The sequence below is a fragment of the Asterias amurensis genome, chromosome 7, assembly GCF_032118995.1.
Source record: "Asterias amurensis chromosome 7, ASM3211899v1".
Lineage (NCBI taxonomy): Eukaryota > Metazoa > Echinodermata > Asteroidea > Forcipulatida > Asteriidae > Asterias > Asterias amurensis.
Window position 1 is genome coordinate 2,349,461 of NC_092654.1, and position 22,428 is coordinate 2,371,888.

A 22,428-nucleotide genomic window follows, 5' to 3' on the forward strand; every position below is an offset into this window, starting at 1 on the left:
GATAAATAAAATACAAATTTAAATTACAAATAGTTTAGGCCTAACGTCATCACTGTACATTATTTTTTATATTAAAGGTGACTGTCGAATTGTCCCCTCTCATCGGTTAAGAGAGTTTAGGCCTAATGTTGTTTGAGCATAACTCCCTTCATTTTATTTTTATCTGAACAGGACTTAGGACACATAAACAAGCTTTTGCTTGCTGCCAAAATTCTTTGAATATGTAAACAAAACAAAAGCCAAATGTATTTTGTTTCCATAATATTATTTGAAACTGCATTCTTTGTGTTTATTTACAAATATGATACATGTTTTATTATCATCATTCAGTACACAGACATATAGTGTATATAATATGCTATTTTCGCACCATGCAAACTTGATCCGGGTGATGTGTAACGTTCATATGTAATGACTAAAAAAAATACATGATGCAAAAATACATTCCGACGAATTATAATACTTGTTTTCGTCGTATTTTTGGCCCTGCCTAGTAATGAATGTAAACACTGCAGTAAATTCCCCATTCTATTGTCAGACGTCTGCACAGGCCGATGAATCAGCACTATTCACGGCACGTGCTCATAATTCCGTGTCCCGTTAATTTGTAGTTTACGGACTTTACAACACTGGCCTTTTGTTATCCCTCCCATTCATAAACTTTGGTGCAATCCCTTGCCACGAGCGCACGAGTTGTCATTGGCTGGGGAATCCCGCATCTCCATTGGCCGAAGGTGACGTACAGGCTTAAAATAGATCATGACCTCATCGCACGGCAACCAGCTGCTCAATGCGCATGTCATGATGTATGGCGGAGCTTTAGCGCTGTAAAAAACTGTGTGAAAGATTATGGAGAACAAATTTACGTTGACTTTTACAAGGATTTTGCCGAAAAGCGGGACTTTTCGGGAGAAGGGAAGGAAATTGAGTGTGCAAGGGGGCTTCGAGGGCTGACCTGGGCTGAGACCTGAATGTGGAGAAAGAGCCAAAAGAACGGGAGTAAGTTATTTATATTTTTATATTTTCGAATGTTATCACTACGTACGTTGCCTTACTGCATTGCCATTGCACTGCTGTTCGTGCATGCAGCAGACGATCGGCGAATGTGCGGCACTCTAAACTGTGGCAGAAACAGCTGGTCGTTGTGTGCCTTTTTTTTATTCTGTGGTTTATAAATTAAGTGCACACGTATTCTGCCACACATACAAATACTGAATTCGGTGTTTGACCCTTCGTCCATAAGTATGGCAGACTAGTTAAGTAGTTCGTGGATTGGATTGGAGGTAGTATCGAAAAGGTCGGTGGTGTTTTGAAAAAAAAACATTGTAAAAATGTAAGAGAAATTAAAATTGGCCATTAAAAAAAATCCCTATTCAAATGGCGATTATATGTTAGTATTTTTCAATTTTTGAGGTCTACAACCACAAACACACAATCACATTTTAGAACATTACATGTATATTATATAAATCATAGCGTGCTAGTTTTGAAGGAATGTCAATGCAAAATAAATAAACTAGATGATAACAATTGTTATAGGCCTACTGGTTATTACTCAAAATAATAATAGGCGAGTTTGGAAAAAAATTGATGTTTGTTGTGTCATCTCTTTTATTTATTTGTCATGCACATTTAATCATAGGCCTCCCAACTAATGGACATGATGAAGGGCCTACTCCTAGTCCTAAGTAGAACTATGAGGTTTGTCCCATTATCGTGGAGACAAGCAGAAAGAACCTCATAGTTCTAGGATTATATACTTAATGGAGGTAGAAATTACAGAAATTAATTTATATTAAACTATTATAAACTATATCCTTCATTTTCTTCCTTCATAAACAAGTGAAAATCGTAATTAAGTGATGTGCTATTGGCCATTCCTGTTTTTGCAAAATTTGCATTTCTGTTTGCCAAGTTGTATACAATATTTTTAACAAGATATATCATATAGTTACTCTGTCATTCTTCAAAATATGTAGCAACTGTATGACATGGCAACTATTACTAATGTAAATCATTCCTCGATACCATCGCAATTTCCTCAATTCATAAAAAACTAATGCCGTATTCCCATGGTACTCTTCCATCTTCTGGCGCTGACAGGGCTCCATGCTGACTTTGAACTTTCTATCGTCTTCCCTGGAATTCCTTCTGTACTCTTCACAATGTGATACCAGCACATGTGTTATTAAAAGATTCCACTGCTCATTGGATAACTCATAACAAATCCCTGATTAGACGCTGATCAGAATAAATAGTTTAAATTTACAGTTTTTATTTTTAAAAAAGTATATTACGCTTAAGCCTATATTACGCTTAAGCCTTAAACACAGGGACGGGGCACAGGAAAATCTTAACCTGTACACAGGAACCTAGCACAGGCACCACAGCAAAAGCACAGGGCACTACAGCAGTTGCTTTATGAAATAATGACCACAATGATCTGGTATAAACCATGGCTTTTTCAGCCTCCCTATCTGGTCAAAAACCATGGCTTTTTCAGCCCCCTCCACTTAAATTTTGTAAGTTATCCGAGTTCAAATATCTATCTGGCACAAATATTTATATTCTGCAGCACAAAACCATATTTGATAATTGTTAAGGCTTTCTTGCAGACATTAATTTTCCAGTAAGTCAGTTTTAAATACATTCACGCTTCCAATTTTGCTGTTATTATGTTATGAAAAACAGCATCCATGTAATTAATGTACAGTGGTACACCTGCGCAGATCCTAGAACCCCTACCCTGTGCAGTAACAGCATAAATTTTCCAAGAAAATATTAAAACTCCATCAGGTAAAAAAAAAATTGATTTTTTGTTTCTCAGCTAGAGAAACTGACCCTCTCTGATCTGCTATTGACCGAGGCAGGATTTCACTGGATTGTATAATAGTTGTGTGTTCACTGATGGCCGTACATGTTGGACCTCGAGCTGGCCGTTGCATAGCAGCCGCGCACTGCCAAGTGACTCATCAAATAATGCCTTGCTACATGTAGAGGCAAGCTCACTGGCTAAATATAGTCATGGCTTCAGAAAAAAAATATATAAAAACAAATTGTTGGCTTTAGGTTAATTTTAATTTCAATGACCTCACCACTGACAACATATTGTGCAATCACATCTGATTTTTTTTCTTCGAAAAATGAACCAATAGCTAGAGGCAACGTGTGTTGGAACCAATTTAAAAAAAAATTAAAAATTAAAGCTAAAAAGGTTTTTGTTTGTGTGTGGTATGTTATGCAAAAAAGAAGACTACACAGTTCATAATAATAACAATATTGAACTGTTTATTGTAATCTGGTTTTCCTGTGGTTTGCTTTACAGTCAAAACAAGAAGAAACCAGTTTCTGCTGGATGGAAACCGGTTATAACCAGTTGAAGGATTCGCAAAGGAGTTTAACTTAAGTCCGGTCATGAGTTAGTCCAAAGTACTGTGTAAAAGCAAAGTGTAAGTAACAAGAGATACAAATTAAGTGAAAGTGGAGATTTTTTTACTGAGAAATCTTTTGAAAGCTCAAACGCAATTCAACCAACCACAAAGAAAGACAGAACCCAACCCATGAAGAGCACAATCACCTCCGTCGTGATCTCCATCCTCCATTCCTCACCAAAGGACCAATCACAAAGCAGCATTCATGCATCTAGTATTAGATGTACCTGTAGCCCATCCTTTCAAGACACCAATACGTAAAATGAACTGTAGGGTACCCCCTATCTGTGGGTGGACACGCATGCTGCCACCGGGTCTACTCGCCGAGCTTCTTCACAGCGGGAGTTCGGAGAAAACTCTGCTGATTGATAGCAGATCTTTCTTGGAGTATAATACTTCCCATGTTGTCAACTCGGTCAATGTTGGATGCTCAAAGATCGTGAAGAGAAGGCTTGAGCAGAACAAGGTAAGAGGAGACAAATTTGAAGTGGCCCATTGTGAATTGGAAACTGGTTAATAATTCTTTCCACCGAAGAGTATTTTTTCCCGCTGCATCCGTTGATTTTTATGTAGCCACATCTACAACAATACGATTCGTTAACAGCAATGCTGGCTATCCTTGAATTGTAATATATATGAAGTTATTTTGAATTGCTAAGAATTATGATTAAAATGTGATTTGTACAGATCTTTTTGTGATTGTATCATAAGCACAGTGTTAGTTCACTTCCGTATTTTAACCATGGTATGGTACTTTGTGAACGTGCAGTTTCATTTGTGGGCGTCTTAAGATAATAGGAACTAGTTAAAAATAATAACCTGACTTTCAGTTTTGATTTGATGTTTCCTTATTGGTTTTTGCGGATTTATTGCTGTGAGTGTGATGTGACTGGAAAACTTGTTTAATTCAGCTGGGTCCAATGTCATAACTCTGCTCAGTTGCTTTAAAAAAGTTCGCTGCTAAGCAAAAACTAGTAGGGTACCAGTCACAGATGCTCATGTGACATGGTGTTCTACCCGGTAACCTCATTCTTGAATAAGCTTAATTGTTTTGTGCTTAGCTACTTTTTGTGTTTTTAACACTAGCGCTGCGAAAGTGGACCCTGATCTTTGTAAAGTGCCTTGCCCTAAGGTTTCATTGCACACTTGTTTGTTGATCATGTGGTTGCTGTACTTCCACAATAAACACATAGCCTGGGTAGAAGTGGGGAATTCCTTGGCTCTTCCCTTTTGTATCTTATCAGTTAATCAAAGTGATTTAAGGATATTAATCTTACAAATCCCTGAATACAAATCCTCAGATGAGAGTTCCCTGTTTTGTCAGACAGAACAAGGCCATCTCACCAAAGTCCGAAAGATTTGCGAGAGAATAGGAAAGAGGAACCATGAAGCTAACGCAATTATCTCATCCTGCTTGGGTTTATCCTCAAATGTAAAAAGGAAATTCAATTGCCTGTTCCTTTTTTCAACTCATGTCATCATTTGGACTGCGAGTTGTAGAAAGAGGGGGTACACACACAGACGCCCTGAAACGTTGACTCAGAACTTTGGGAAGTTTTGCTTGATAGATTTCATTAGCTGGTTCAATAGTGGAATAACTTCCTAAATAGACTCAAGAGTGAATTTGAATTACAGATGTTGTTTCAGGGTTTGTCCTTTACTTTTTTAGTAACTGGGAAGAAGGACCAGGTAGCTTGTCATTTCACTTGTCCGTCTTCTTGTTCACTAGTTCATATTGAATTGGGATGCTTTTCAACTCTGAACTAGCCAGCCGGACCGGTTGGAGTGAGTTCTGAATGGTTCTTATGTTTTTTATTTGCACTTGGCCAGTAGACCACTGTAAAGGGAGTGTTAATAACTGGTATTGAGCAATTAAAAATCTTGGTTTCTGTACCAAGCATAAATTTGCCTTTTAAAAAAATAAATCACTGTGTGTCCTCCCCCCCAAAAAACAAAAAAACCCAACTAAACAACTAAATAATAAATAAAAATAAATGTATGAATTGTTTCTGCACCGGCCCACAGTTCTCCCCAGGATTTTTCAAAACTTGTGAGGCATTCTTGACCAAGCACATGAAGGTCTTAGAAATGTTTTTTTTACTGGAGGTGGATTTTAGATCTCTATCTGGAACATTTTTTTTAATGGTTTTACTTATAAATGGTTTTTGCAAATATCTTAAAACTACAATTTTTATGTTTTAAAAAACATAAAAATTGTACAAATCGGTCTGGTATGCTAGCTTGTGCATGGGGAGAACTGTAATGCCTGGACTTTTCATTCATTAGTTTTGAACGGAACGTGATTGGACAGCTCATCTACAATGTACACAGTACATGACTAGGTAATGAGCTATCCAGGGTTGCTTGTACCATGTAGTTGTTCATCAGCTGCCTTGTGAATCTTGATTTATGCACCATGGGCTTAAGTTCGTGGACAAACTTTGCATTAATAGGCAACTAATCTAGTAATCAATCCTGCCTTTCCGTTTGACAAAGTGGCGTGGGTGATGAGAAAAGAAATGGTTGTCATGCTGCGCACAATGTCTCCTCGCTGTGTTTGATGGGGCATGGTGGGTACTATACTATCAGTATACTAAAAAAGTCTGTGATAGATTGGCAATTTGAAAATTACGCAAAGTCTGATATGGAACTACATGTAGGCTGGTACAATACAATGTACTTGCAGGGACTGACTTTGTCCAGAAATGTTTCAACAAGCACAATATTTAGACTAAACATGGTTTGTGCGCAATGAGTGCTATAGTAGTTAGGCAAAATGTTTGTGAAGTAGGCCCTATATTGTTTTGATGTATAATGGTAAAGGCCTGGTCACACAGGCCCCGATAACGATAACGAAATGAGAACGATAAAAATGCACGCCCTCGATTGGTTGAATGAGCGTGGGCGTATTCTGCGTGGAGCATTTCAACCAATCGAGGGCGTGCATTTTTATCGTTCTCGTTATCGGGGCCTGTGTGACCGGGCATTTCGGCAGATTGTTCACTTATTTGTAGCGAACTTCTCCTGATGTTAAAAATGGTATAAGGCATTGTCTACTTCCTCAATGAAATTTATTTGGTTTTTTTAAACTGAAGACTAAAAGAGGAGTAGAACAACCAATTTACTTTCTAAGTGATAATGGTTCACATTGGGCTCTTGGGGATTGACAATGTTTCATTGCTGAGCAGATTTTAACAGCGCTAATGTAAAAAGTGTTTATATTTGATTCTATCCAAGATTGTTCCTGGGTTTATTTGTGTTTTGTTCCAGACTGCACTTGAGTCCATAGTAATGAAAACCATTCTTAACTTTTTGTTTGGTGGTTGTCATCTCAGAGCTTCAATAACCCCCAGCTGTCAGACCTATTCTGAGTCAAATTCACTTCTAGAAAATCGGAAGTTCGGGCTGTAAAAATTATATTGTCAGTTATGTTTTGTCGTAGACCATATCAAAATATTTGGACTTGGGATTCATGAAGCTCTAGACTTGAACATTGGGAAGTTGATGGAGCACTTGATGAATGTCTTGCCACAGAGGAAGAGACATTTAACCAATTGCTAACTTCCTTTTCGCAGCACTTTGGACCTAAATTGGTTGAAAGTTTTGCAAAGAATGGTGACATGACAAAATAATGTACAATTGTAAGTACTAGGTGTAAAGTTAAATCCCATAAAAAGACTTCATTACTCACTTGATTGATAACTTTATTTCCAAGAGAGTGTTAACGTTTGAATTAGAAGAGTCACCTTATACTGCTAACTTTTTTTTTTTTTTAAGAAGAACAGAAAGGAAGGGATTTGAATGCACACATGGCATGAATTTATGCCCAGGATGTTTAAAGGTAGGGTCTCTGATAGATTGATATTTTGTAAATGTAACGATGATTTATAGGCAAAATTATCAAGAAAGACAAAAAAGTCAATTATGAAAGTTTCAGCTAATTCGTACATTGTCTACTTTTTGAAGAAGATGTTTTCACCAAGAGGAAGAGACGTTTAACCAATTGCTAACTTCCTTTTCGCAGCACTTTGGACCTAAATTGGTTGAAAGTTTTGCAAAGAATAGTGACATGACAAAAATAATGTACAATTGTAAAATTCATCCGAGCGAGGTGACAGCAGGTACCAACTGCATCTCTGGCTGTAGCATTCACAAACAGACATCACAAAAATTGAATCTCCAAAAGTCGCAAACGACGGTCTGTGGAGATTCAATTTTGTTTGCCCAGCTTCTAATTGATTTCTTATCAATGAGAACAACTATACATTATTTTGCAAGATATTACTACCATTACATAGTACATACATTTAAAAGGCATTCTTTCCAGACTGAAATTACTTCTTTTTTTGGTCAAGATCATAACCCCAGATGAACATACCTTTCAGTACAGACAGTAATCCCTTAATCAGTAAAACTTGTATGATGGCCATATATAATTTATTACACTTTTAGATGTTTATCTACTTCTTGTCCGAAATGTGATCATGGTTGTGTAATGTACATTGATTGGCACAATGCACTGTAGTTTAGAGAGAAATCACTTACTGAAATGCGTTATTTTTGTATGTTTCAGCAAAGACTAAATTTCTCATAAAATTTTGTGGCCAAAAGTACAGTGCGCACAGTACAGTACAATGAGATATGCTTACAGTTACACAATCAGTAAATGTATGGCTACGGCTGTGACTGTTGCTAAGGGCATTGCTTAGGACTTTGTATCCTGCTACACCTGATAATTCAGAGATTCAGCTGAAGCCATAGCTGTAGCTGTAAATTCAGATACGACCTAACAATACTGGCAAGCTAAACTACAGAACTCAATGTATGTAAAATTGTACTAGAACTGTACAAGCACATGTACACCCATAGTACATGTCAAGAGATCTAGCAGTTTAGCCAGTGGTCTGATAATATTATTAAATTGACCAACGCAAATGATGACTCATAGGTTACAATGTACAGGCCATGAGGGCATAGGTTCATCTTGACAAGCTGTACACTGTGTGTGTTTGAATACTGCGAGTATCGATTGCAGGAATTTCAGTGACGTATTACTAGTTTCTAAGCTCAGGGTTTTTTGGGTGATGTGCAAGTAGCTTTTGCTATAGGGTGTTTTCAGTTGTATTTTTGCCATTCCTTAACATAACAGCTAATTTATCATCAAGACACAAACAACCAAGTCAATTCAGGGCTCTGTTTTACAGAGCTGCTTTTAAAAGCGCAAAAAGTGGCTAAGCAAATTATGATTACCAGAATATGGTAACTAGCCAAAATGCATACCACATACAATTTGTGACTGGTATTCTGCTCTTTTCTGCTAAGCAGAAAAATGTTATGCAACATTTTCTGCTCAAGCAGCTCTATGAAATTAGGCTCTGGTTATAAATAAACTTCCTGACAAATTTTGGGTGTAGAACAAAAATCTAAGTGTTTACTTACTGTCCAAAAACAGTGCAAGATGCAAGTCTGGACTGTGCATCAACACTGAGTGCTAATATTAATCACTAGTGGAAACCATGTATTATTAATTCCACTCCAGCTGGTTTATGAATATTGTCTAATGGTCATCATTGAATGGTCACCCCTGTGTCCACTTCTGATGACTCATCTTTCCCACCCCCCCTCCTAAAACCTTCTGGAAATTAATTGTATGGAGGTTTTTTATTTGCAAGTGCTGATAAGCTTGTGTATACATGTAATTTGCACTTGATAATTGAATACAGCGATCACCTCCCTTGTGGGTTGGTCAGCTCATGAATACACACTGGTTATTATCGTTGTTGGCAGCCATCTTGCGCAATTCAAATCAATGTAACCAAACTGAGGCTGCGAGGGACCAAATAGTCTGGTCCCTTAGTGGACATTATGGATAATTAGTGGACATTATTGGTGTGGCACGTAGGGAACTTGACAATGATGAGGACAGCATGGTGATCAGGCCTGGAATAACATGGAGGAAATAGCCTATGTTGCCCTGGTCTTGGCCTGGTTGCCCCTGTGCACTGAAGTTTCCCACAGAGTTTAAGATTGCAATATGACTGGCCTTGCCCCTTTCTGATAAAATGAGATTCCTGGCCCTGGCAGTGGCTGCTGAATGCGCGCAGCACCTTGAAAACCATAGAAGATAGTTCATATGCAAAGCGAGCTCTGCTGATCCTGTTTAAAAAAACAAATTGCAAGCACCTTCAGAAGCCCTAGGGTTGCGATAAAGCGAAGTATTAAGAACCCAGTATTATTATTATGAGAGAATGAAAGTCCCAAGACTTTTCAAGTCTTACGCGTATTTGAATGTTGTGTTCTGTTAAAGTGCGCGTAACGCTTCCTAATCCTTCCTTCACGAGTCTATTAACTGTGATAGGGAACTCAAGGATCATCAAAAGATTGATAAAAAAAACGAAAAGTGGCACAGGCTGTTGTTGAAATCAGCCAAAGATAAGGCAATGAAGGAGTGAAGACACTAGAATGACTGCTACATTGTGCCTCTTATAACTCAAAAAACAGCCTTGTAAAAATAAAAGCCTATTAAAAAGTACTGGACACTTATTGTAATTACTCAAAGTAAATGCTAGCATAAAAACTTACTTGGTAACAAGCAATGGAGAGCTGTTAATAGTATAAAACACTGTGAGAAACAGCTCCCTCTGAAGTAACATAGTTTTTGAGAAAGAAGTATTTTCTCATAAAATATTTGAATTGAATTTGAAACCCTCAGTTGAGGTCTCAAATTCAAGCATCTAAAAGCACGCAACTTGTGCGACAAGGGTGTTTTTCCTTCCAATATTCTCTCGTAATTTCAACGACCAATTGAGTCCAAATGTTCACAGGTTTGCTAATATGTTGAGATACACCAAGTGAGAAGACTGGCTTTTGACAAATTACAATAGTGTCCAGTGCCTTTAAACATTTCTTGCCTGCGCTGTACTCCTCGAGAGTGTCGTAAAAAGTCTTTTAAGGAGACGTAAACTACCCGTAGAGAATTGACAATCTTATTATTCAGCATGCATTGGCTTGTAATTCATGCAAATTAAAAGATGTCTTGGCCTAGTTTCACGTGTCCACATATCAATATGCAATTGTAGGTGATAAATCCATGCTTACCCAAGTGGAACATATTAAGCTTATCAGATTTTCTTCTTAGTATGGATTTTCTAGTCTTCTTAGGGAAAAAAAAAAACAATTCTGATGACCGTGGACAGATTTTTAAAGTACGCTTCGATAGGTTGTGAAATAATTAAATGTCGAAAACAATAGATCACAGAATTCCCTGTAGGTATATAGTGTGGAATCTGTTAAGTAATTAGTACTTATTATTGTGAAGTATTGCCAGTGTACAGGCTGAACTTTTTAATTGATATGAATAACACACTGTTTCCAAAGATAGCCAGAGCTTAGTGCTTCGAAAACGTGGCGTGTTGGACATCTGTGTGTCCACGTACATACATGTACAAGAGCCTGTCATATATGTATGTTGATTGTCATGCTATGGCGTTATGAGTCATCCAACGTTATTAAAATCATTTTCATAATGAGTGATTGGTACAACAATCGCCCAGCCCCCACGGCATCTTGTTGCCGTGGGCTGCTCATTACGTTGTATCCTTTGCCGCAATTGTTGTCTTGTCAATCACTGGAAACACAGGGAAGACTGTGGACTCTGTACTCCTCCTCCTCCCCCCCCCCCAACCATCGAATAAAGAAGTATCGAGCAATACTGCAAGCAAGGTGTTTGGAATGGAACTCTCTATTAAATTGAAGTACAATGAAATGAGGGTATTCCTGGGGACCAATTTTGTTAATGCAAACTTGAAATTTCAACCAGACCTGGAAAATTTGAGTGTTTTGATAAGAATTTTGTTTATACAATTTTCTGCTCATTTTTTTTAAGCTAATCTAGTGATTCACTGAAGAAAACAGATTGCAAAATGAGAGTAATCATGTAACTTTTTTAGAAATGTTATTCCTTCATACTGACATAATTTCTTTAATAAGCTTGTTTTTAAAAAACTACCTTATTTTTTAATATGGTGTTTGGTAACAAATTTCACAGTTTAGGGAAAATTTTTCAAATAAATGTTGCTGAAATTTGTTATTCTAATTAGTGGTACTACATTATAATTTTGTGCATAACTCAATACTCTATGCATGAGTGGAAATAATTGATGCTCATTCAGTTGCAATGGCTTTGTTTACAACTTGTTTTGAGACATGTTGTAAGACATGTTGTAAACACCTTTTTTCCAATAAATCAAGTTTTAATTTGTGTTCACGGAGTACACTTGCAAAGCCCTTTTTTTCTTGGATTGCGATTTTGAAGATTGAAAGGAAACAAAAACAAACACTTTATACCCCGCTAATGAACTTGCAGGAATTCCCAGGGAAGCCAATCTGGTGTCAAGCAACACTTCCCATGCCAAGCTCAAAATCACCCATATCTATACCCCAGACTTTGTTTCAAGGAAATTTGTTTATTTCCTTAGTATGAGAGATGCATTGGGAATTTGAAGAATCTTGCAACAGCATGTAAAACTAGCCGCGATTGAAATGGATCCGAGCGAATTGTGGCCAGTCGGCCTGTGTTTAGTGTCATGTGAAGCCCTGTCCTCTTCCTGAAAGTCAAACAATAGCATGACATCATTCTTGTTTGGTGTTTAAGACGAATCAACAAGGGATGGGGAAACTGAGCTCTCTTTTCTTTCAGGAAGGAAGAGAAGCAATATTTTATATTGAATGACAGCCTGGTTTAGATTGATAATACCGCTGGGACACCTTAGCAAATTGATTTTGTTTCAACGGGGCAGTGAGTCAATGTTTGAGAAATTAGAGCAGGGACTATGAATGAAACATCCCCAAAATGGTATTCTTCTTCTTGGTGAATATCTGTGATTTGGTTTTATGTAAATATGCACAACTTTAAAGATGAAAGTAGCTGCAATGCATATTGAGGATGAGACTGCTTTACTTACATTGTACAGTTCTTAAAAAAGGGTACAGGGCTCAGATTCATAAAACTTTTTACCAATGTGTGGTAGTCTAGTACTTTTCATTTGAGTATTTGCTGAGTTCTAGTGGGTTTGCGTAGTATTTGGGTGGCTGAGTAATTGATTCAGGTGAGTTGGCCATCGGCATCGAGTGTTCAAGTACTGAGTATTCATGAGGTTGGTCCCAGGTCTGGGCTTACATTTCTGTAAAAGGTAAGGCAACTTTTCTTTAAGAAAAAGAGCCTTTAGTTTTTTTGAATGAAGATATTTGAAACTGTGTTTAGGACACCAAAGCCAAGACCAGGTCAGCAGAGGAAACAGTCCGTAGTGTCTGTGGCAGGCCTGATACTTCACGGAGGCAACGAAGGCGATTGCCTCCGTTGCCCCTGGTCATTGCCTTGGTGCCCTTGAAATGCTCCAGTAGAAATTTACAATTTACTCATAGGGTGCCCTTTACTAAAGGAGAAAATGCCTTGGTGCCCTTGGCCTTTCAAAAACGAAGCATACAGGCCTGCTGTGGCCTCTGTATTGTTCACGTTTGTTCATTTGTAGCAGTCATAGAAATAAATTCCTTTGCCTGTATTTTAAGTAATAACAAAGATTTAACAGTCCTTTGTGAAACTTGCATAAAATTAGGGCAAACAACTTTAATTTTACGAGAAGGTAATAAAATCTCTTTAAATATGGCACACAAAGACACAAACTATAGTACCCTCTGTGTGCAAACTCCTCTGGAATAAAAACCCATTCTTCGACTCTGAATCATCATCGGCTTTTTGTACTAAAACACCAAGCTTTTCAACAACAAAAATGTATGAAGATAGATCTAACTGAAGCAGTTTTAAGACAATGTGTCAGTTGGCAGAGCGACTTTTCTACAGGGCCACTCTTTTTCCATTTAAGTTGATGGTGACATTGTCTGAGCAATTCCCGTTAATCCACAAGCGTTTGTTCGGCACGCAAGGGACAAAGCAATTCTAAATGGTTTCCAGAGAAGTATCTGATAGCTTGACATCACACGTAATTATGATGTATGACATCACTGCAGAAGACTGCAGCTTATTAGATGGCATAACCCCCCTTTCAAAACTTCTATAGCAGTGATAAATCGCTGACTCAATTGCACTCCCTATCCAGTCCACACGATCGGCTATCGGCCGTGACTGATGAGACTCATCCTGGATGGGTAATTGGGCCTTCATCACTCTTCTTCGGCCATCTTGTTTTAACTTTCAGTACAAAACCCACCCATCCAAATCGAGGCTGGATGGAAGATAATGGTAGACTTGTTCATTGCTGACCTAAATTTGTGAGGTGGTTCGATTAGGAAACTATTATTGAACGCTGTGTACTTTGGGCTATATTTAATATTGTTGCTGGACAACTAAAACCCAGTTCTTAATCTTATCTTTGATTGTTTGAACTATTTTTTTCTGATAGATTTTAGTTCTGCATTGGGGATAAAGAATACAACTTGGTTTTACCCTTACACTGAAGTATAAAGCACTGTATATATACTCAGACCTTTCCCAAGTTCTGTAAAAAACAAAACACAGGCAACTTCCAACCCGAGTGATTTGCAGGTGGATTTTTTTCGCAGTTAGAAAAAGTACTGAGTCTAAGTGCTTTTATACACATCGGTGCATGATGATAGTGATAAATCAGGATTATAACCTCTTGTACAATGATTGATAGTTTGTACTGGTGAAACAAAAGCCCCGTTAAAATTACAAAGGTCTACAATGTAAGATAGCAATCATGTTGAAAGATCTTCTTTTCTTGCTTCCATGCTTAGTGTAATTGGAGGTAAATATCCAAGCACAATCATGAAAGACCCTTTATATTCTCAGCACTCATATAGAGGCAGAGAATTGGTTAAATAGGATTTGACACAATCCTCAAGGAGTGCCTCGTATTTTGATAACAAAATCTGAAGTAGTGAAGAGTTCAAGTGCACCCATCAATTTAGGCAGATTGAGGAAGTACCTTCTTGCAAATTCTTGTATGACCATACAGTTTTGAAGAGTGTTTTTCTTTCCCCACTCAATCTCATGCACCCAGGGAAAACGTGTCAAGGGTTTGTTTAGTGTGAACCCAGTGTTTTTTGGCACGCAACCCTGTTGTCTTTTGTCCACGTGGCTGTTGGGTAATCATACCTCCTGGTGCCCCTTCAATTCTTTGCTTTGGTATACATAATAAGTGATGATTCATCTGTACGTGAGGGTGATACCAGCCACTGTGGGCGCATTGTCTTCCCCCGGACTGGAGCCTACTTTCAGTTTCCCAGAACCTTGATTGCCTTGTCTTCGTGGGTCAAAATCGTTGGGTTTGATTGTCCCAAAGAACCTCATTGCTTGCCCATTGCTCATTATTAAGCTAAAGTTACAGGATTTGAAAATACATTTAGGGCCTACACAGCTTTTAGGAATCAGTATTATAAACAGGAAAGTTGTTGCTATTCTCAGTTGCAATTGACCACTAATAAAAGTGGTTGCTGATATAAATGTTCGGCTCTGAACTACCCACTGACCAGAGTCTAGTAATAAAGGGCTAGTACCTTCACAAGATTGTGAAGTAGGGCTTGTTTGATTACAAACAAGCCCTACATTCTAAGAAGCTTTTTGGGTCAAAACCTCATCCAAGATAGAGAAATTATTTGTTTTGTGTAAAAAACAAATGCTTCAATAAATTTCAAGGGTCTAGTTGAGATCCCCTTGCAATTAAGCACATGATGATAATTGATGACTGTATATATTGTATTAAAACAATAATTTTAAGCTTTATTATCAGCCTATATTTTACAAGGTCTTCTTGCGTATGGCCTGCACAGCTTATTTTACCTAAACAGGAGGGGAGGGCTTCATTTTATGAATGGATTCTCTCCATCTCGTGCCAAATATTCCCTTGCTGCATTTGGGATTTCTTTTAAAGACTGTGACTCAAATTTTCAGACCTTTGACTTTGACTTCTGATATGAGCCTGCTGCTTTCTGTTGTTCAATCAGTTTTTGCACAGCCTTTAAAAATAATCTGTTCTAGCCTTATATGGGTGTGAACGCTAAGCTGCCAACTGCTCTCTCCTTCCTCAAATGATGTCATTGTTGACACTCATTCTCGGTTATTATGTCCATGTGCATATCATTGGGATGAGCTGGAGGGGCCATGTAAAAGTACATCAATTCAAAAACCTTCATTTACATTGAGTTATAAAGGAACAATACTATAGCTTTATTAGCGGCATTCTGTAGGCCTTGGGTTGCTTGGTATTACGTATAATTGGTACACCACAGGTATGCTCCTTATTTACACTATGGTGTGACTATGACACCTCTTGTCTTTTTTACACAATTGCTTTACACTCAATGGAAGGAGCATTGAATGTAAATGAGTGGTTAGACCCTAAAAGTGATTGTTGATAATTTTATGTGCTGAGTAATGATAAACACAATCAGTACTTTGAAGTGTAACGTACACTGTTCACCAGTTCAGTATCGAACCCGGAACGGAACTTCTTCTTTATGTTTAGGGAAGTTTGATGAACTAATAAAAAAAATTTTTGTTATGTCTCATTGTTGAACTTTGGAGTGATAAAAAAGTTCATTGAGTCCAACCTACTACATTACCTCTGGATTTATATGACCTTTGTTAATTAATGTCATGATTTATGTAAGTTGCACATTGCGCGTGCACACTAGTGGGCAAGTTGAGGGAACATGGCGTTGTTTTGTATGGGTCGCGCGGTGATGTGACGCATGTGCATTTGTGCGTCAGCCTAGTGCACAACTCCATGGCCTCGGGCCCTTTGCCAACCACTGTTGTCTGTACGCGTGCTAGAAAGTAATTAGCATGTTATATATTATGCAAACAGCCTTTCCAATACAATTTTTATGGGAAAGACTATTAATTGCACCATACACACTTATACTCACAAACAGGAACTTTGGTTGATCTGGTGTTCATATAATTATGTAGTTTTTTCCCTTTTAAGAAGTCATTCCGTGTTCTTTTTATCAGCATTACAATGTAGGCTATTGTGCGCATTTTATGTTTTGGCAGTTCTTGTCGTCTTGTGACTCTCATACCTGTACTTCACGTTTTAGAATTTAGTTTCAGTTTGTCTGTTTTCACTTCCTAGCGTCACAGCAGTTTTCCTTGTGGCTCCTTTGATAACCTCATTTATTCTCTGAATATATTGCATTGATTAGACGTACGTGGTGAACACATGGACTGGGTAATGTGCAAGAGCTGCGTTACTATTAATCAATGTTAACAATGACGATTATAAAATGCAATGATTTGGATTAATCTGTTGTACATGTTCTCATTGGGGTGATGGTTGCGATTCTCGACAAGGTTTAAATACTTACATACAGGTACCTAGACTACATGTTCATACAAACAGTGACTGCATATGGGTGACTGCTCTATATTCAGAAAACCTATTGATGCTCTGACATTGACAACCATATGTTCCAAAAAACTTGTGACGATTTTAAAACTCTGCTGATGTAAATCATCAGACTTTTTTTCTGGAACAACCCGGTTGGGGTTAGGGTTTATAGATTAGGAAAATTCACTAGGGGCATTGGAACATAGAGGTGTAGAAATTATGTGGGTGTAGAATCATACTGGAACATAGGGGTGTAACTGTTCATAATCATATGCACGAATGTGAGACAGCAAGCCGGTAATGTCTGTGCAACCACAACATAAATTGTTTAAAGAAAATATTTACCAGTTTCTTAAATATTGGGAAAACAAAATAAAGCAAAAGATGCCTCACTTGATGTAATTTTACAAAAAATAAAATCACTGGTAAGATATTGAAGTTCTTGTCAATATTTTTTTCATATTCTCAAATAAAAAAGGGGTACTGCAAAGGAACCTCTGAAGCATGTCAAATGTTTACAGAACTGTTTTTTCTTTTTTAAACAGAAGTTTGACTGCTGTTATGAGTCACTGTACAAATCTACGAATTTATTTTTTAGTAAATTAAACCTTGCTTACCCACAACAGGTAACAAGCAAAAATACCATTGGTAATAGTTTGTGACTGGTCCCACGCTGTATTTTTGCTCTCCCAGTAAATTTCACAAGCCCAGGACAACAAAATCCCCAGGTCTGTGGAGTCGCTGTGTGAGTAAAAAGTCACAAGGTGAAGTTTCACAATTAAAAAATATTGGATACAACACTAGAGATTATCCCATGAGTCATTGGTGTTGTCGAAGAGAAACAATGTACCCTCGACCGAGAGTGAAATCGTTTTACATGTAAGTGCCAAGATCGGTCTGCTGCAATGAGGTGTGTTTTACAAATAGAAACTAAAAATAAATCTACATGTGAAAATTACACATGCACAAATGGCTTTCATTTTCATGGTTGTATGACCTTTGAAGTTAAAAGGGAACACTAGTTGGTTATTTTCGGAAAGCTACATTTAGCAGCTTGAATAATTACAACAGAACAATAAAATAAATGAAGACATTTGAATTTGAATGCTTTTAACATGAAACTGATACTTGTCCCTTTGGTTTTGGAATACCAACATGGTTTGAATTTGGTGGGAACATCCACAAGACCTGGCTTGTAGCTCAAAAGTTACACTTCATTATTTGAGTAAACTGTTTTGATTTGGAGAGGCACCAAGAATTTTTTTTTCCATTTGTCTCATATTGGTACTACGCATACTTCAAAGCTCGATGGAGAATTGAGAAGGAAAACAAAATCAAATTTGAAGTCACCATGTGAAACATAGATGTTAAATTTGCAATACTATTTGGTTTTAGCCTTACACCAATGTGTGTAAGCACTGTTTACTCAATAGCTTCTTGAAGTATGTGAAAAAAACACAGGCATATTACTCGAGTAGGATTCGAACCCATGACCTTTGCTAATCTAGAGAAAATGTATGAACCACTGGTACTGCCTTGTAGCTAGAGGCAGTTCAAATCCTTATCAACTTTTATTGTTCAAGATTTTATTACACAGTCAGGTATATTATTCAATTTAGGCAAAAACCAGACAGTCGGACTTGTCTAGTCATAAGTTTACTGGCCCGATGCTAAAATCACCGGCCTCTGGCCCTACAGTGCAGTGTCAGTTTCAAGCCATGACCAGGGTTGTACCATCGCCTTGAAACAATCTTTTGGCTACAGTCTCTTGTTGAGGGGTTTTATCTGTACCCCTGTGTGTCACCACTGGTCACATCTGATAAATCACTGAGGATAATTGCCCCCCCCCCCTCTCTCCTTCCTACAGTTGTGTCCATATATGAAAGGCCAGTTTGCCTGACATTTGAAGTGACAAGCTTGCAGGCCTGTATGCTTCGTTTTTGAAAGGGCAAGGGCACCAAGGCATTTTCTCTATGAGGAAATTGTAATTTTCTATTTGAGCATTTCAAGGGCATCAGGGCAGCATGGAGGCAATTGCCTTTGTTGCCTCCATGGAGTATCAGGCCTGAGCTTGGATGAAATTAGACTCAGTACAAAGAGTACTTAAATGTCCTTAAATTTATTGTTCAATGATCAAAAGGGACCAGAATTCAGGTGAAGAATTACAAAATTTTTGCTTTTCACCGCAAACCAACCTTACTTAGTATTTGTTCCACCATGCACAGCCTGAAGTTTTATCTTGAAACATATCCCTATTCCAAAGATATTAAAATATGCAGAAATTATCTTTATGACTGTTGAACATTGCAGCATATTTCATTATGGTTCGAAAATAAATACCCTGAATTTTTTATGAACAAGCAAATTTTTTTACCGTGAGTGATTTTGAACAATGCCAATCCTATATGTAAGAATGAACTTGCGGGTGATTGACCATTGCTTCGCTGGTTGGTGACTCACAAACACAACGGTTTAGATCCAGAACAAGCAATGCAGAAGCCTAGATATGTCAGTGCCTGTTGGTGGCATCAAAATCATGCAAAGTCACTATCAGTGACAAGTCAAATTAAACTAAATATGTGTTGCTTTTTACATAACAAAAATACGGACTTGTCAATGGATTTGTCAAATTATCTCTCTGGCTTCGGTAAAATAACAGCTCTTGGGGGGAAAAAAAGTGATGTTGCAAAAGTAAAATGTTTTGTGTTTTGGTAGCTGGTTAGGTTTTTGTTGCATTTTATAGTAAACCACTGAGAGTCGGATTAAATGATGTAACTGGATGATTTCCTTGTCTTGTACCCTTTTCCGCCAATCATAATCATCTGCAGATGATAGGCATCTGAAAGGCACCAGTCTTTAAACACTCGAGCCTCACTATAATTCTAATAGACTTGTATATTGGAAAAGAAAGATGGTTTCCTTGTGATGAATGTGAGCCTCATAAAAGTATCTTTATGGATGAAAATTAATTAAAGCAGGATCTTTGAGTAGCTTAAATCTATGGAAAACATGTCCGTATCAATTTAAAGCCCAAACTAACAAGGTCTTATCAGCGTCAACTTTGTGATTCATACAACCGCTGAATTATATTCCCTCCCCCCATTCTATCTCCCCCCACGGGCACCTAGCCCGCAGTCGAGCGTAGATGGATTAAGACAGTGTTACGGCCGTGACAATGACTATACCAGTGTACATGTCACTCACTCTCTGACAGCCCAAAGACAAGAAAGAACAATTGACCGGTTGTGAGTTATCGCTCTGCGAAATGACAATGCTTCTTTTTCATCGCCCAGGAGAAATAAAGCTGTACTTTTTGCGTTCGGGTCAAGTCGGGGACCCGGCTGACTGCCCATCCATCGACAGGTGGAACAGAGTTGCCCAGATCCCCAAACGAATGTTTGTGATCTGTCTAAGAGATTACTATCCAATTATTTTATTCCGTTTTGAGACGTTGTATTTACATTGAGCTATTCCACTATCCACCATTTCCCCGATGGTGACTGGACATTTTTATAAAACACTGTCAATAATTACTGTGTAGTTGATGACCAGGCAGCAAAGCGCAATATATTTTTTTATTGAAACAATAGACTTGCCTAAGCTGAGGCAAGTCTAGCTTTGATGCATGCACCCTGGGGAGAACACAGTGACCTCTGAAATCTACCATCTTGCCTTGGGTGATCAATGAGTTTAAAAATGACAATGCATTGTCTGATGGTTTCACTTTCAAGTTTAAAATCAATGCTGGATCAGGTTTCGCAGCATAGTCACCGAGCTGAATCTCAAAACTGTGTTTAACACTGCAAACCTGGGAAAGTTGGTGTTGCGTGGGTTTTTGGATGATCAGAGAGTGGCACACTCAGTTGAATGGCATGCTTTGCAACAAGTCTGTGAGGTTGTGAGAGTCATTTGTGGTTAGACGCACAATTTGAAGGGAATTTCTATCAGTGCTGGTAAGTCTGAACTTTCTTTAAAGGGAAACACTTGCATGCCTTGAGTTTTATGGAGATTTACAGGGCATTGCAACTATTGCTTTGGTCTTGGCCTTGGTGCCCCTTTAAAATGTTTGCCTCTACTTTCTCATTTCTTTAGAGAAGTGCGGTTTGCGAACACACAACAAATTAAATGAAAATCTGTTCACATTGAAGAAACACGTGTTTCGGAATTAGTATCTGGAACCCTATTGGAATGTATCTGGTATGGTGCGCTAATTGATAGCATGATATGATACATGTGTACATACTAATTATCGTAGTCATCCACAATCTTTGCATAGTTAAAGGGTCTGTCGTTATTGTTAGTGGTATGAACAATGTGCTAAGCGTGTTTGGCATCCATTGGCTTGTGCCTCATCTAGATGCTAAGCAGCTTTGGACTAGAATCACTTAGAAGTGTGATTGCATTTTGTGTTATGTCTGCATGTATTTCATGCGTTTCTGGCAGGCAAGCTACTACACTGCCAGTCATTTGTGAAATTTTACATTTTTCCCCAATAATTTTACATTCACATAAATTCAAGAGTCCTAAAAATAGCTGCTTATTAAGTTTTTGAGATGTGCCTTCCACTTTATATTAAAAGTTAATAGAAATTATACAGTGCAATCTCCTTACAATATCAGATTGTATGTGTTCTTCCATTGGCTCAGATGTTCAAATTTTGCTTGCGGGAACCCCAAGCTTCGTAGCTCTTTTGTAAACTTGATGTTACAGGTTACATGGTCTATATTCTACTGTGTACATTGTGTACTTTTGGATTTGGCCGATTTGGACTTGGCCACGTTTGTATGAAAACATTTCTTCATGCAATCAACTCAACTTTGTGGTAAAAAGAGGTGTGATATTTCATCCCTGTTGGGCCAAGATTACTGTTCCTACACAGAAAGGGCAATTCCATTAGCAAATCAGCCGTTCTATGGGAACATTCTGGACAAGTAGCGAGCAGTTACAAAGGCTGTACCTGCATACTTCTCTTAGCGTGGGAAAACAACACCACCCAACTCTTATTATTCAGATCAACACAATTTTCACAAAATCACTCATGTTGCAACTGTCCCTAAGTTTTCACAAGTTTTACATTTCATGTGTTTTGACACTTCTATGAATAAATCTAAATATACTTTTAATGTAGGGATCAAATTCAAAAAATTTAAACAAAAAGGTAAAGTCAATGACTTTTTGTCAGGAGCGGGGCAGTTTGACTTTGGGGTTAACTGCTGTCTTACATTTAATTTAAATGATACGTTTATTCTGTCTGTGGATAAAACCAGTATGGGTTTTTTTCCTGTTTTTTTTTTCTATTGTGATTTTTTTTTAATCATTTCTCTCGGCGACCAAAAAATCCAAAATATTTTCATTCGTAGATATTTGGTGAACAAGTTGGAATTTTTTATTGGTACAAAGGGTTATGCAAGGGCATCATAAGCAAGGCTATAAGCCACTCTTGGTAAGGGGCTACAAGAAGAAAGTATTCATGATGAAAATAACTCAGGGGAGCTGAATGTAGGAATTTCAGGCTATTTGATCAAATTTTTGAGATTTGTTTGTGGCAAAAAGAAAACTCGGACTACAGCAGAAAGAACATCATGCTAATTCTGGTACTGGAACCTTGCATTATTACTGTCACACTAAAT

At 37.8% G+C, this 22,428-nt stretch overlaps 1 protein-coding gene across 1 annotated transcript in view; it reads left to right on the forward strand.

Moving 5' to 3' along the window:
* Positions 1-818: 818 nt before the first annotated feature.
* The window catches only part of LOC139939486 (uncharacterized), a 52,504-nt gene continuing 30,894 nt past the window's right edge, over positions 819-22,428 (forward strand). Inside the window, exons 1-2 of the mRNA XM_071935443.1 lie at positions 819-999; positions 3,326-3,897. Coding sequence (XP_071791544.1) covers positions 3,637-3,897 — 261 coding nt within the window. The 5' untranslated portion in view covers positions 819-999; positions 3,326-3,636. The remainder of the gene's footprint in view (positions 1,000-3,325; positions 3,898-22,428) is intronic.